General features: G+C 43.5%; 1 protein-coding gene across 1 annotated transcript in view; it reads left to right on the forward strand.

Annotated features, from left to right (window-relative positions):
* Positions 1 to 6061: 6061 nt before the first annotated feature.
* Positions 6062 to 15397, forward strand: part of nol4la (nucleolar protein 4-like a) — a 29583-nt gene continuing 20247 nt past the window's right edge. Inside the window, exon 1 of the mRNA XM_030423518.1 lies at positions 6062 to 7214. Coding sequence (XP_030279378.1) covers positions 6873 to 7214 — 342 coding nt within the window. The 5' untranslated portion in view covers positions 6062 to 6872. The remainder of the gene's footprint in view (positions 7215 to 15397) is intronic.

The following is a 15397-nucleotide window of genomic DNA, read 5'->3' on the forward strand; positions in this document are numbered from 1 at the left end:
TTAAAAAAAAAACGTAGGGAGAGAAGGAAGATAAAAGTGGGATTGTAGGATTAGAAATGTCACAGTTATGGCAAAAAACATCCAGTAACGATGTCCTCTGGGAGATATAAATGGACGGTGGTGTGGTTTTTGTGGGGGTTTGCTTCCATTGGGCCGTCACCTCTGTTCAAAATTAATAAATCACAGATATGAAGAGGCGATGATGGATCCTTGTAAAGGTTTGGGGCGCCGCTGCATCACGCACAGCTCATTTGTCTGATTTGACCTGTGAAGGATTCAGTTTGAACTCTTACACACATTCTTGCCTGTCACCATCATCACCATCAACGTCACACAGTCGACAGTTTTATTTTTTAAAACATTGCGCAGCTTTAATTGTCCATTTCTACAATATGTGTTATATCACGCTCATATAATATGTGTCTGGCCTGACTTTCATATCAGGAGGTGGAGGTGATGGTACACCTCGGGGTTATTTTTTGCAGAAAGGAACGTAACCAACATTTAAACGTGTGATTGAGTTAAACAATTAATGAATCTAAATCTAGAGATTGAATCTAAAAAACATAAAAAACCAAATATAGAGATAAAGAAGCAGAGGACGTGGCATTTACCGTCTAAAATGAATGAATGTGTTGTTTCTTCATTGCACTATTTATGTGGTATGCATGGATTTCACAGCTTTATGTGAGTGGTAGGAGCGAGTTTCTCACTTTCTCGTGGTATGGAGCCAGAAGCACACTTACATCACACTACAATGGATGTGAATGTCTTTATTTGTGTCTATTGTATGCGTTTGTATTTGTACTCCCCATGCGCGTCGGTATCAAATTGCTCCACTGTTTACACTTGTATCAGAAGCATGTAAAGCATTTTGAAGTCGACTACTTGTGAGCAATTACTGGACTTGATCGATTACAGTGGATGTGAATGGAAAACATTTCAACATGCATCTAGAAATGATGTATGTGCTGGTAATGAAGGATGATCCAGGGACCTCGTCTTAGATGGTTTTCATTAAACTTGCTATTAAATTGAAAAATCATCAATGAAAACTATGCTTCGAAATGTTATTAAGCAGCCAAAATTACAAGAATAATCTAGAAAAAAACATAGAAATAACAATAATTCCTTTTGCTTTCATTGCATTTAGTCGGCAGGAAGAATCTTGGCATCTAATATTTCAAAATCTCAGGAAATAATGTGATTTTTATGACTCAACACCACCAGCGGCACGCGGGGAAAATACTTGATGGTTGTGTGATTTGGGTGAATTAACCCTTTAATCTCATATATGCACACAGTTGACTGAAACAGCAATGTGTGTTGCTGCTGTGTGGTCTCCTGCAGGACAGGCCCGGTCCTGGAGGTGGAGGGACACACAAAGGAGGTGCAGTTCTCGGCTGCACCATCAGGAGGCAGTGGTTGTCAAATTGTCACTCAGACTCTTATCAGTGTGTGAGATCAACACAGGGCTCAGCAGGGTAAACTTGTCAGCCTAACTGAGGCTGAATCACCATCACTCCTCCTCACAGTGTGACTGCCTCTCATATCCAGTCTAACACTCGCAGCTCTGTGTCACTGTCTGCTGCTCTGTTTACTCTGTACGTCCCCCTTTAAGCTCTGCTGAGGTTGCTAAACAATCCTGGAAGACAGATTTTGTTTGTTTACACTGCGAGTACAGGAGAAGTGTCTTTACAGGCAGATCTGCAGACATCTTCTCTGATGGGAGGGTAAAAAAAAAACAAACCTGCAGGTAACTTTAAATGTGTGGCTGGTTGAGCTCTTAGTGTCACTGCCAGCAAGGAAAATCTTATTCAAGTACGATGCACTTTACTTGAGTATTTTGGTACATTTTCTGCTTCTTAAACTTCTAATTCACTTCATTTAGGGACATCTTACTCCGCTGCCTTTATGTGACAGCTGTAGCTACTTTGCAGAATAAGATGTTACAAACAAAACACTTCACTGGTAACATCATTAATAAATGGTAAATTCAGGTTGATAGTCATGAAATGCTGTATAAATGTAATGTAAAGTTTATAATACATCGTCTAAATGTTTATGTAACGCTGTGCAGCTCACGTGTAAACTTTATCTCGATGGCCATCATAAAGTTGAAACTGACTTTTATAAACCTTTACAACTGCTTAACAAGTGCTTGATAAAGCATTTTATTATATGTCAATAGTTAAACAACTATGTACTAAAGACTACTTAACTGTAAATTCACCATGTTTGTTATAAAGTGTTACCAGTATTAGTTTATACATGACCAGCTGCAACATCAGAAAGCGGCATGTGTGTTAAAACAGTTTATTCTCGTAGTTTATACTGATGTAGTGTGATTACACAAAAATACTAATACAGAAACTTGAGTAAAATCTTCTCAAATGAGGCATTGGTAAAAATATAGATATGTATAAAAAGAGTCAGTGACAAGAATAACTCCTCGATCGTCAGGATTATTACATTAAGAAGATTCTGAATGTCAGACTCTTTAAAGTAACAGTTACAGTAACAACAGGTTTTTTGTGGTATTGTATTATTAATTCTACTGAGAGGAGCACTCTGTGGTTACTGAGAAGATCAGAAGAGTCACAATAGAAATGTTGATTTCTATTTTTATATACTTAAACAAACTAAATAAATAATCTCTTTGTTAACGTGACTGAAAAAAACAAACTGACCTTAAAGGACGACACAGTTTCATACTGTTTTACTTTGTTTATATGTGGCGGACCCTGCCACCCTTCTAGCTTCAAACAGTGTTCTGGGGAGCTTATTTTCATCTGACAACAGCTTCTTTATTCACTGATGGAAAGAAGAAATATTTCTGAGTTATTGTGTATTATTATGACTCATTGATAATGTGAATATCAGAATTCTGGGTTTGAATTTCTTCTCCAGAATGACATAATGCCCCTTTAAAGGAGTACTTCAGCACTTTCACAGTGCAGCCCCATAAAGGTCGCACGTGGGCGTGAAACATAGAAAAACAGGTGATTGGATGTTTTTTGCCAAAATGCACCTTGGCAGGCCGACTTCTCATCCCCCCTGAAATTTGAATGTACACAGCGGGTTTGTAGCTCGCTTGTCCGCCTTGTCAGGAGATGCAAGCTGCAGAAATACTCCAACTGTGAGACTCCGTTTTCAGTCTCATTAACCTTGTCTATGGGAGAATGAATGGGACTTTTACTTCTTGAACCACTGGGCGCCCAAAAACTGCTCCTCATACTTCAAACTTCTATTTTTTATCGGCCTTTATAAAGTTGTTCTCCGGAGCCACAGACGATATTATACAACTCTGAGAAGTAGAACTATCATGACTTGCAGGAGTAGAGGATCTGAATACTTCTTCCATCGCACCACGCACACACAAGCAGGCTAATTTCACAGCACTGCATGTCACCGGGGCGGATGATGAACTGCTCGGTCTGCTCGGAGCTCGGTGCAGGTTCCAGGGTGAAAGCAGCTGCTGTCATCAGCGGCAGTCTTTAAGTGAGGGGCTTTTATTTTTGAACATGGGGTATCTCAGTGTGAGGCAGGCCTCCCTGTGGCCCTCCAGGACAGGAGTTGTCCACCTCGTGGTGAAAGGAAAGTGCTCGGCGGGGGATGGTGAGCGTAATTACAGCAGTTTTGCCTCATTAGGAGTGAGGAGGCGTGACCCTGCCTACAGGTCTGACAGCTGAACCGCTGCACGGATGGTGGCGCCCAGAGATGATTTCCTCTCAGAGAAGGAGAGGCATCATCCTGTTACATGTGTGCATGTTGGTCCAGTGGTGGGAAAAGTGTTTGGATTTACTGGAGTCGAGCATTGATAGTACAACAGGAAAATGCTCATCTAAAGGCACAAATGTTCATTGAAGGATCATCAGCTAAATGTGTCAGAAGCATCTGAAGGCTGACAGCATCTCCTGTGAGTGTTGTAAGATGAAATCATTTTATTTTATTATCATTACAGATGCATTTACGTGAAAGCAGCACTTTATTGTGGTAGCTCAGTTGCTGGGACCCCTGTAAGGATCCCTCAAGGAGTCCCAGGAGAAATCTGAGCGCTCCACGGATAAATATTTATTCTTGGGTTTTACATGAACTTACACTTCCTGAGTATCTACAAAACATTTAAATAGATGAAACACTGAAGGATTTTTGACCTCTCGAAGCCTTTAAAATCCTCAAAATTGGAGATCATGCGCATATTTTAATGAGACTGTCCAAAACTGCTGACATTTTGGGAATATATTAAAAATGAGACATCATCTTAGATGCTGACTTACCTTTGAATCAACTAAAGTACATGTTGGGATGTATACCAACAGCTTTACTCTATGGAGAATTATATATGTTGAAGTTATTACGATTAATTGCACGAAAATTTCTGGAGCTTCACAGCAAAAAAAATGTTGCAGCGCTCTCCTAAACAACTGAAGTAGATGGGGACTCGATTTAAGCAGTTACAAAATGGCTTCTTTGAGCTCGCCCAGTGAAATCCAAGTGTTCGGAAGCCCCTAAGACTGCACGCTGACGGTGTAAATGATATCGTTTCAAATCAATTTGGGATCTCAGTGCTTCCAGACATTTGGATTACTGCAAGGAGCCTTTTAATTCATTCATTTTCAATTTTTCTTTTACATTTTAAAAAAAGTCCCCATCTGCTTCAGTTGTTGAGGAGAAAGCTGCCTGCTGTCGAGCTCAAGCACCTATTCAGACAGGCTGTGCACTGACTTTTATTTTATTTTTAAGTCTTTTCAAATCAATTTTGGATCTCAGTGCTTCCAGAGACTTGGATTACAGTGGCCGAGTCCTGTAATGTTCATTTTAATGTCCCCATCTACTTCAGTCGTTTGGGAGAATGCTGCAACGCTATTTTGCTGTGAAGCTCCAGAAATGTTTCGTGGACGTCAAAACTTCCCCTGACTCTCCATCATCACCATGAGGGCGAGTCAATAAGGACTGGATTTTCACTTTCCGGTGAATTTACCCTTTAAGTACAGTTCATTCCTAAAATGTACCTCCACTCCTTGTTTTGTCAAGGAGAAGAAGATGTACAGGAACCCTGGATCATTTTTTATTTATTTCCTTTTTTCTTTTTTCTTGCATAGATAACCAACTGGAGCTTCATGTCTAAACCCAAACCTTTTCAAAATAAGAGCCCTGCTGAGATGTGTCCTCCCCTGAGGGGTGGACAGGGAGCCCCTGGAGCTGTCCTGAGAGAGAGGACACTGCAGGAGACCAACATGATGAAATGAAAGGAAATGTCTTGCAAAGGTCTCGGACATCCACCAGACACACAAACACGCGCGCGCGCGCGTGCGCGTTCAGCCTGTCTCTCTCTATCTTGACCGGTGTGGAGCGGCTCGTCGGTCGAGGTGGGGCTGTTCTGTTTTTGTCTGAGTCAGGATGGAGAGATGAGGACGGGGCATCCCACTCACCCTCTGCACGGCCGGAGACACTGCTGCGCTGCTGTCATGGCAACAGCAGCAGTCACCACCGCCAGCATGGGCCTATAATGCGCAGGCCAGGAGGAGTCTCACACACACACACACACACACACACAATGGGAGCACGACACCACACAGGCAGAAAACTACACATCGGAGACAAATATAAATCATAAATATATCTAATATATGCATGTTCCTGCCTCTTAATTGGGCCTTTGAGTGACTGAGGAGACATAAAAAATAATAATAAAATGATAGGCTATGTTTTTTCTTTTATGGGACAGATGTTGAGCATTAAACTCACAAAGACTCTCGAGAGGAACTTCCTTTTCTCACATCACTGGTTTCTAAAAACATGTAAAGTAGCTGTTAATTAATTCAGTCACACGGTGCGACACACAAATCACAGTTGGATGTCACAATACGCTTGCCTTCTTGCCTGTTCTTATAAAAAGATGTTTTTCTGTACCCGTTATTTATCTCCGCATCAATGGCCACTTGAAAAAAAAAGTGTCTCCAACTCGAAAGGAGGTCGTGTTATCAGTGTTTTCCAGCATATTCCCTCAGACTGTATCAAATAAACTCTGCCCCCACCCTCTCTCACCTTCCACGTCTCCAAATCGGACATTTTCTCTCTGCGTCTGGGCAACACGGCGCTACTTGTGAACCGCAGGCTTCTCCTGCTGCATATGGAGCCAGTTGCCGGCTGAGATGCAGACATACAGAGAGGTGTCTTTTGACGGGATAGAAAGAGAGAGCGGAAGACGTTGCAGGCTAGAATCGCATTCAAACAGGTGTGAGGAGCTGAGACAATCCCAGGTGGCGCATGTTGATCGGATATGTGGCCACGCAGGAGCGCATCGTGAGCATCTTTGCGCTCATCATTTTTTTTGTTCGTTTCTTTTAAGGGTTGAGCAACCCGCATCCGAAAATAGTGTTGGCTGTTAGAAAGTAGGTCGATAGGAACTGAGAGCGAGGTTTGTTTCCGCGCTTTTGTCTGTGTTCTTTGTTGTTTAGCGAGGACTGTGGTTTTTTTTTTCCAGCCTACCCTTTAGTGAGGAGCGTTTTACGCACAGGTGGGAGATACCCGCTCAGCGTACTGTAGGACAGCCCCCCTCTCCTCTCTGCTCCTCAGCGGATGATGTGAGGAAGTGACATTTTTCACCGCTGCGGTTCGGGACAGCACTGCTCCGCTGCAAACAGGTGTGCTACTGTCCGGGTCACTCGTGCCGGGAAACCACAGAGAGGCAGCGTCCCAAAGCCGGAACCAAGCCTCCTGGACGCGGGACAGCGGGGACCACAGGAGGAGAATCAGCCGGCTCAAGTCTTTTTCTTTATTAGCCTGAACGGGATCAGACAGAGAGAGAGAGAGAGGGGAGAGAGAGAGAAAGAGAGAGAGAGAGAGAGAGAGAGAGAGAGGGAGCGATGGCAACGAAAAAGGCGTGCGTGGATGCGCCCAAAAGGAGCCGGAGTCCGGTCGTGTTGGAGGCGGAGATGTTCAGTGAATTTCAGGACTGGTGTCTCCGGACTTATGGAGACTCCGGTAAGACAAAGACCGTCACCCGGAGAAAATATAACAAAATCATGCAGACACTGTTGCAGAACGACGAGTCGGACGGCGTCTATATCGACAACAGCCACATCAACGCCAAATTCAAATTCTGGGTGAAGTCTAAAGGATTTCAGGTCGGAACCAACGTGCTGGGAGAGCACAACAAGAAGGGAGCTCCAGGGAAACCCGTCCTATACGTCCCGGTCAAGTCAACGGTAAAGTGTGTGTGTGTGTGTGTGTGTGTGTGTGTGTGTGTGTGTGTGTGTGTGTGTGCGTGTGTGTGTATGCGTGCGTGTGTGACACAGGGAGAACGTGCGTGTACACGCGCACGAGGTGTCCCGTCGTCGCCTCGGCTCTAAGTTGTCATTATATCAGGCCGCTCTCACGCGCCCGCCTCATGAATAAAATGACAACTTAGACCGCTCCGTGGTCCCGGCTCGCCCTCGTCCTTGCTCATAAAGCTTCACTTTGTCCACATCCCAACCGGAGCAGCCCTACTCTCATCCCTTGCTGCCATAGCAACGCCGGTGCCTCCTGGCAATCGCAATTGTAAAAGGTGGCTATCATGCATAGCCATCTCGTCAGTGAGGGTGAAGTCCTGTCCGCGCGCCCCGCTGCCAGCGAAGCACGAGATAATTGACTATTGACAACATTTACTTTGAACCGTGCTGTTCGGGTCTCTTGGAGCCCGATGTGGCGACGCGGTGCGCGCGCGCGCGTGTGCGCATGCAGCGGCATGTTGACGGGTCGGGTATGTCAGAGCATGTCAGGGTATGTCAGGGTGCTCCGGTGTGCTCTCGGAGAGACTGGAGGGTATCGAGGCCGAGTCAGGAGACGTGAGGTTCAGCGTCCTGCTGTGAGGCTCAGCGGGTTTGATTGTCAGAGATTCATCACAGACACGCGCCTCGCTGTCCCGTCTGAACCGGACTGTGTGTGAATGATTCGTTTTCTCTTGAGAGACCGAAGCCTGGTCCATGAAACAATCACATATCTGTTTCTTTTTTTCCACAAACATATCACTGTGTGGCTGCCAGTCTGAGTCTCAGTGTTTGCACCCCACTTTTCATTGTCCTGGGCAGGATGCGGATCGGCTCGCAGGCACTCGTTGCTCTGGCAACACCTGTGTAGTCCAGGATGGTGTGTGTGTGTGTGTGTGTGTGTGTGAGAGAGAGAGTGTGTGTGGGTTTGCCGCATTTCATTGTGTGTGTTCCGACATTAAGCCCTATAACCCCGTTTCAGAGCTGCCTGTGTGGGGGAAACATTTAAAAACGCGTCTGTACATTTGGCGGAGGGTGGCGGCTGTGCGTAATTGGTGACCACGTGAGAGGCTGTGGCGGAAACAAAAGGGGCTGCACGGGACTGATGGCGACATACGCCCACAGTTAGAGCTCAGACTTCACTTCTCCGTGTCTCTGGGTGATGATGGGAGTCAGGTCAGCACGCGTCCCGCCGCGCACAGCCGGTGCGTGAGGGGTTAAACAGCACAGCCCTCTTTCACCAAGATAAACATGTACACGGTGACCTGTCAGCGGTGCCCCGGCAGCTCCATCGGTGTGCGCGCATCGGTGTCTCTGTGTGGTGTTTGGGCCTGCTGTGCCAGCAAGGAGACAACCACCATTTTAAATAAGCGCCTCCAGGGAATAATCTCCCCCCACCCACCCTGCTGGGACAGAGTCTCTCCGGGCCTCACACAGCACAGACACATTTCTGTTAATAAACACGAGATTTTACTGGCACAGATTAGACCCCGAATCCTTTGATTCGGTTTGAAAGGCACTGATCCCTCCACAGGTGTTTTACCTGTGTGAATGCACATTTTAGATTTAGGCCAACCGCATTTTTACAAAACTGCTCTGATCTGCTCTCAACATTGTGTTCCCCCCTGGGCAGGAGGGCAGGTGTGATGAGTCTCTGCAGGTGCAGATGGTGCCTGAATTGTGTTTGTTGATTAGCTTTTGTCTGCTGCTCTCGTCAATTCTTTGTTGAGATGCATTCTTCTGTCTTCTTGTCCAACATATGTCATAGTGACATGTTGTCCAGGTCAGCCTGGTTTCTCTTTAACAACGGCTGAGCTGAAATAATTAGCTGAGAAAGGAAGAGTCTCACTGACATTTACAATCTATCAGGCAAAAACTGAAATAAACTTTGCAGAAGCTCAAATGATCAACAGTTGATCAGCAGGAAATGAAATGGTAACTCGGGCTGCAACAAAGAATACCAGGAAATTTAAGATTTTAAGAAGATGTAACAAGAAAAATCAACCCCTCGATTAATCGACTGAAAAAAACATTTTTTTTTTAAGCAACCACACAAATATATTCTGGTTCCAGCTTCTCAAATGTGAGGATTTGCAGCTTTTCTTTGTCTTAAATGAATGTATGCTGAACGTCTTTGCGATTTCATTACATAAAACAAGAAATCTGAAGACACCAACAGGCCCTTTTCTCTTATTCTGAGATTTTAATTTTGAACAGATCAAGAAGTCAATATCTTGGGTTTTGAACAAAGAAAATATGAAATGAAGGGAAAACATTATTTTTTCCGTAAATTGATTGATTAAAAATAATCAGCCGCCTATGAAAATAATGGATAGTTTCAAAGTTAAAGTGACGAGAAAGGATCCAGTTGAATTTTAATTGTACAATCAATTTACATAATACACGTTTGTGTCGGGACGTCTTCTCCTTCATCTATTCATAATCTGTATGGAAAAATGGTTGTAAATGTTTGTTCAGTAATTATTTCAGCCATTTTTTTCCAGCAAAAACACAAATATTCTCTCAATCCAGCCTTTCCTTGTCTGAAATGATAGTATATTGAACATCTTTGGGTTTTGATTACATAGAATAAGACATTTGAAGACACGAACAGGCTGTTTTTCTGTACATGGCACTCCCCTCTGTTGATGATCTAATATCTAATGTCTTGTTCAGTACCGTCACCAGTCAAAGGATACTAAGAATACCAGGAAATATTCACATTTTAAGAACCAGCATCTGGGAAAATCACCTACTCGATGAATCATCTAATCATCGCAGCTCCATTATCAACTTTCTTGATAGTTAAATAATCAAAAACACAAAAATCTTCTGGTTCCAGCTCCTCAAATTTGAGGATTTGCTGCTTTTCTTTGTCTCAAATGACAGAAAACTGCACATCTTTTGGTTTTGAGCAGATAAAATAAGACAATTGAAGTCATAACAGTGAGTGCGGCTCACTGTTTATTGGAGACGAGTGCAGACAGTTTGTAGCTGATATCATAAGGCGAGAGGGGAAGGCTCCCCCTGACTCAGCTCCACTTGGGAAATTTAAACAACAAGCGAAACATCATCCAACACAAGCTGCTTCTAATGATGAGTCAGACGCAAGAAAGCAACCAATTTATATGCATGTGACTATTAGAAAGCATGATTTTTTATTCAGGCCTTATAAATAGGCTGTCCTGGGCCAGTGGAAAAGTGACACACACACGAGCAGACGTATGAACACACACACACACACAATGGTCAGTGCCTCCTCATGGCTGCAGGGCCGGGGGCGTGTCTCTGGAGCTCGAGCACTGGAAGCCCCGCTGCAGCTGCTCCCAGGGTGTGCCAAGTTTCTGTATGGGGGCAGGAATGGGGCTAAATGACGGGAGGCTGGGTGGGGGTAGGGACGGACGGAGGCTGATGTGCAGACAGAGAAGGTCTCTTCTACGTATCAGTGGAAGCACACAAGGCGGCTTCAGTGTGAGACGGGACAGAAATGGCCGGGCACAGTAGCACAGATGCTGAAACACAGAATTATTTTTTCTTCTTCTGTCCACACCGCCTCAACTCGGAGAATCCGGCGGCCCCTCGGTGAGGAGATGCAACCTCGTTTAGCTCTCATTATGTCCTGATTAGAGGACGCTACAGAGGAGGAGGGGAGCAGGACCGGGAACACACACACACACACATAAGAGATGCACCGCAGCATCGCACACGGCGTGAGCACAAGACTTTCCCCGAGACGACGGGAGTCAGAGTGCAGCCAGTTTCAAAAGCAACACTTAAACGCCCTGTGCTTTTCCTTTCAGCTGACATGAGCATTGTACTGAAAAATTTGAAGTACTGCGAGCTGATGCTTTTTGTTGCCATGCCAACTGAAATCTGTAAATATCTCTGTTCATCTCACACAACTAGGTTTGGGTGGACATGCTCTGACAAACACACACACACACGCACACACACACACACACACACATAGGGTCTATGTATGTACATGCAACAGCTCAGAAACACTTGACATTATGTTTGAAAGTGAAAGCTGAATCGTGCTCGAGGGAGGTGCTCTCACAATTAACCCCAGCTTGTGCAAACACTTATATTTAAACTTGATTAGTCCAAAACCAGAACGTACAATCGCTCAGATCAGTCATTTAAAGGACACATATTATTCTTTATTGTTTTTTTCCATTCCTGTAAGTGTTTTATATAGTTTATTGTGCATGTAAAAAAAGTCTCGACACAAAAAAAAGTCAAAGTCTGCTTCCTGCAACGCTTCGTCAGTAGTTCCGTCTTTAATTCGGGAACTTTGTGACATCACACTAGGTCACCATGTCACACATTTGCATAATTTATGCTTATATTCACAGTAGAAGTAAAGCTAGCCGAAAGCTGAAAACACAACAGCGCTGACTGGAGACATGGTGAGCGGTGCCGGCTCAGGCATGTGTGAGCCGACCAATCACAGCAGACTGGGTATTCAGGGGGGAGGGGGGCCTTAAAGAGACAGGAGCTAAAGGACTGGATCGTCTGAGAAAACGGATGCTTGTTTTGAGCATTAAAGCATGTTAACCTATTTTAGTCGTAACTGAAAAGAAAAATACGAACCTGAAAATTAACAAAATAGGTCTTCAAGGTTTTAAATGTCTTGTCTGAAACCAGTCAAAGATGACTGAGAATACCAAAAAATAATCTTATTTTACGAAGCCAGAACCACAAAAAATCACTTATTGATTGATCAACTAATTGCGGCGACTGTGATGATACTCAAAGATACATTTTCTAATTCCAGATTCACAAATTTGAGAATTTTCTGCCTTTTCTTTGTCTTAAACGATAGTAAACAGAATATCTTTGCGTTCCAACCAGATTAGATAATAGTTTGAAGAAACCAACAGGCGTTTTTCAGTGTATTTTGAAAAGATCAAGTCGATGTTCAAATATCTTGTTTTGTATGGTAACCAGTCAAAGGTGTATAAGCAACTGTTCTAATAGTCAAAAAGCAATTTTTTTTCTGGTTCTGGCTTCGCTAAATGTAAAGATTTGCTGATTTTCTTCCTCTTAGTTGATAAACTGAATATTCTTTTTATCCGATGAAATAAGAAATTTGATGACAACACGCACAGTTCAGTATATTCTGAGATTTGGATGATTTTTAAAAAAAATCAAGTAACCAGTCAAAGAAGACAAAGAATATCAGAAAAAAGTCACATTTTAAAAAGCAGATGAACTGTTGCACCTGTTTTTCCAGGTAAAAACACAAACAATTTCTAGCTCCAGCTCCTCAAATGTGAGGATCTGCTGTTTTCTTTTGCCTTACCCAGCGGCAAACTGAATATCTTTGGGTTTTGATGAGATAAAATAAGAATTTGAGTGTTATAAACAGCATTTCCAGTAAATTATCAGTCAGTATGGCTGATGAAAATAACTGTTAGTTGCAGCCTTAACCTACGGAAGAGGATTAGGGCCACATGTGAATTTTTTTTTTAGTTCTGACTTTAAAGTCAGAATTCTGAGAAAAAAGTCAGAATTCTGAGATTAAAGTCAGAATTCTGACTTTTTTCTCAGAATTCTGAGATTAAAGTCAGAATTCTGACTTTTTTCTCAGAATTCTGACTTTAATCTCAGAATTCTGACTTTTTTCTCAGAATTCTGACTTTTTTCTCAGAATTCTGAGATTAAAGTCAGAATTCTGACTTTTTTCTCAGAATTCTGAGATTAAAGTCAGAATTCTGACTTTTTTCTCAGAATTCTGAGATTAAAGTCAGAATTCTGACTTTTTTCTCAGAATTCTGAGATTAAAGTCAGAACTCAAAAAAAATTTACATGTGCAGACTTCTGACTTTATTCTCAGAATTCTGACTTTAATCTCAGAATTCTGAGAAAAAAGTCAGAATTCTGACTTTAATCTCAGAATTCTGACTTTTTTCTCAGAATTCTGACTTTTTTCTCAGAATTCTGACTTTAATCTCAGAATTCTGACTTTAAAGTCAGAACTACAAAAAAAATTCATGTGTGGCCCTAATCCTCTTCCGTATTAACCGTCTGCTGCCCACACTTCTGTTTTTTAATCCCTTGGTTTTTATATTTATGTTCCTTATAAAGTTGTTATATTTTATATCATGTGTTACACATCCACAGAATCAGCACAACCAGACCCGATTGCATATGTCACCTAATAAAAACTTAAAACTATGACAGGTTTTATTAGCCCATTAAATGAAAACAAACAAAAAACAGAGCTTGAATCGATAGTTATTCTGTCAAAGTGACAGGAGAGGATCAAATTAAACTGGGCTGCCAAGGATAGAAAGATTCAATCATACTATCAATTTACAAAATAAAGGTTTGTCTCGGGACGTCCTCCACCTCCACTATTCATAATCTGTGTCTTGGCAAATGGGCCCCTAAATGTTTGCAGCTCACCGTCAGCAGGGAAGAGGAACATCATCATTATTATCTGATTAATTAGTCCACATCTCCCTCGAGAGCTCCTCTTTTGTGGACGGGCCAGAGAGTCAAAAGAATAGTAGCCCTCTTATTCAACTGCATTTGCATTATTGCTATTTCTGCACAGAGGATCTCCTGAGCTTTTGTTCGACGTGCGTTTTTGTATTTAAACCCTCTCTGGCAGCGCTTATTAGGGGGCAACACATGGGCGCACACTCATGGGTTCAAAAGGAAAACGCTCGCCACCCCAAAACCAAGAACCGTCTGATTCAGTCACAGATGGACTGACGCCGGATTCACCTGCGTGTGATTGACTCGTTCATCAAGTGCTCAAGGTGGAGACGTGTCTGTTTTCGGGCTTTAACGAGACCCATAAAGAAGTTTATGTCAATATGTGTTCATTTCAGGCGCGTTACTGTGACTTACTGGTGAAGAAATCCATCCATCCCTCCGTGGTAGTTTTGTGTGTGTGTGTGTGTGTGTGTGTGCTCGTACAAAGAGGGGGTCGCTGATCGCATGCTCTGTGTTTCCTCCCTTCAGCACCCTCTCTGTTGCCATGGAGAGACCGTTCTTTGCTTTCCCATAGGAGGAGAAATTAACACCATTTTTAACTGGCCCGGGGGCCTCCCCCCTGTGTGGGAGATAGTCTGAGTTCTGCTCCACACACTCACTCTCTCTCACACACACACACAGTCTCTTTAAGACGGCAATAATCTTCCTGCCACACCGCTACTGTCATTTTTAATACCTTTGCAAGGCCAACATTAAACTGGGACAGTATGATAATAGCCTGGAAACGTTAAAATGGACTCTGGGATTCGATGATGTATTTGTGCGAGTCATTTACATACCATTTGAGTCAGCCAAGGGCCGGTCTGCGGGACCGGTGGGACCGTCTGTGTCTCCGGCTCTGTGGGATATTGGGGATGTCACACACTCTATCAAATAATGTTCATCATGGGAGCGCGCACACACACACACACACACACACAGACGTGCACACACAGACGTCGGACAGAGGGGCAGAGCTCACCTAATGTGGATTTAATGACGAGGGCTTTATAATTGAGGCAGAGACGAGGAAGAAATGGAAGGGGACTTGATTTATAGAGAAAATGTGGAGGTAGTAGTCCCAGTTTTTCTATCACATGAGCCTTTAATTTGTACTCTCATCCCCTCGGAGAGCACACGCGCGCGCACACACACACACACACACACACACACGCGCGCACACACATGCAGAAACTGGGATTGTTCCATTTATGTGTCCATTAGCCGGTTGATAGATTCACAGAGGGGAGATGGGGCTTTAAAAGATGACCTGTTGTCACATCTGCAGTGAGATAATCTGAGTCATGAGTACTGTTGACACAGCCATCTTTACTCCCTACTTGCTGGCAGCACACACACACACACACACACACACACACACATTGAAAGTACCTGAGCACACATCACCGCCGCTGCCACAACTTAAGCTACTTATTGTGCAGCCTCCTTACAAAATAAAACACCTCCTTCAAGTATGCGCTGCCACTTAAAGCCTAAATTGAGATTCTTTATTTCTTTTTTTGCATGTGACACGAGTGTTGGAGCTAATTTTTCTTCCATCTTCGGCGTCCTGTCTTTGTGACCCAGCTGCTTCCCGTGAACCCCTCCTCCACCTCCTCCTCCTCCTCCTCCTCCCATCACCACCTCCTCCT

The sequence above is a fragment of the Sparus aurata genome, chromosome 7 (genome assembly GCF_900880675.1).
Source record: "Sparus aurata chromosome 7, fSpaAur1.1, whole genome shotgun sequence".
NCBI lineage: Eukaryota > Metazoa > Chordata > Actinopteri > Spariformes > Sparidae > Sparus > Sparus aurata.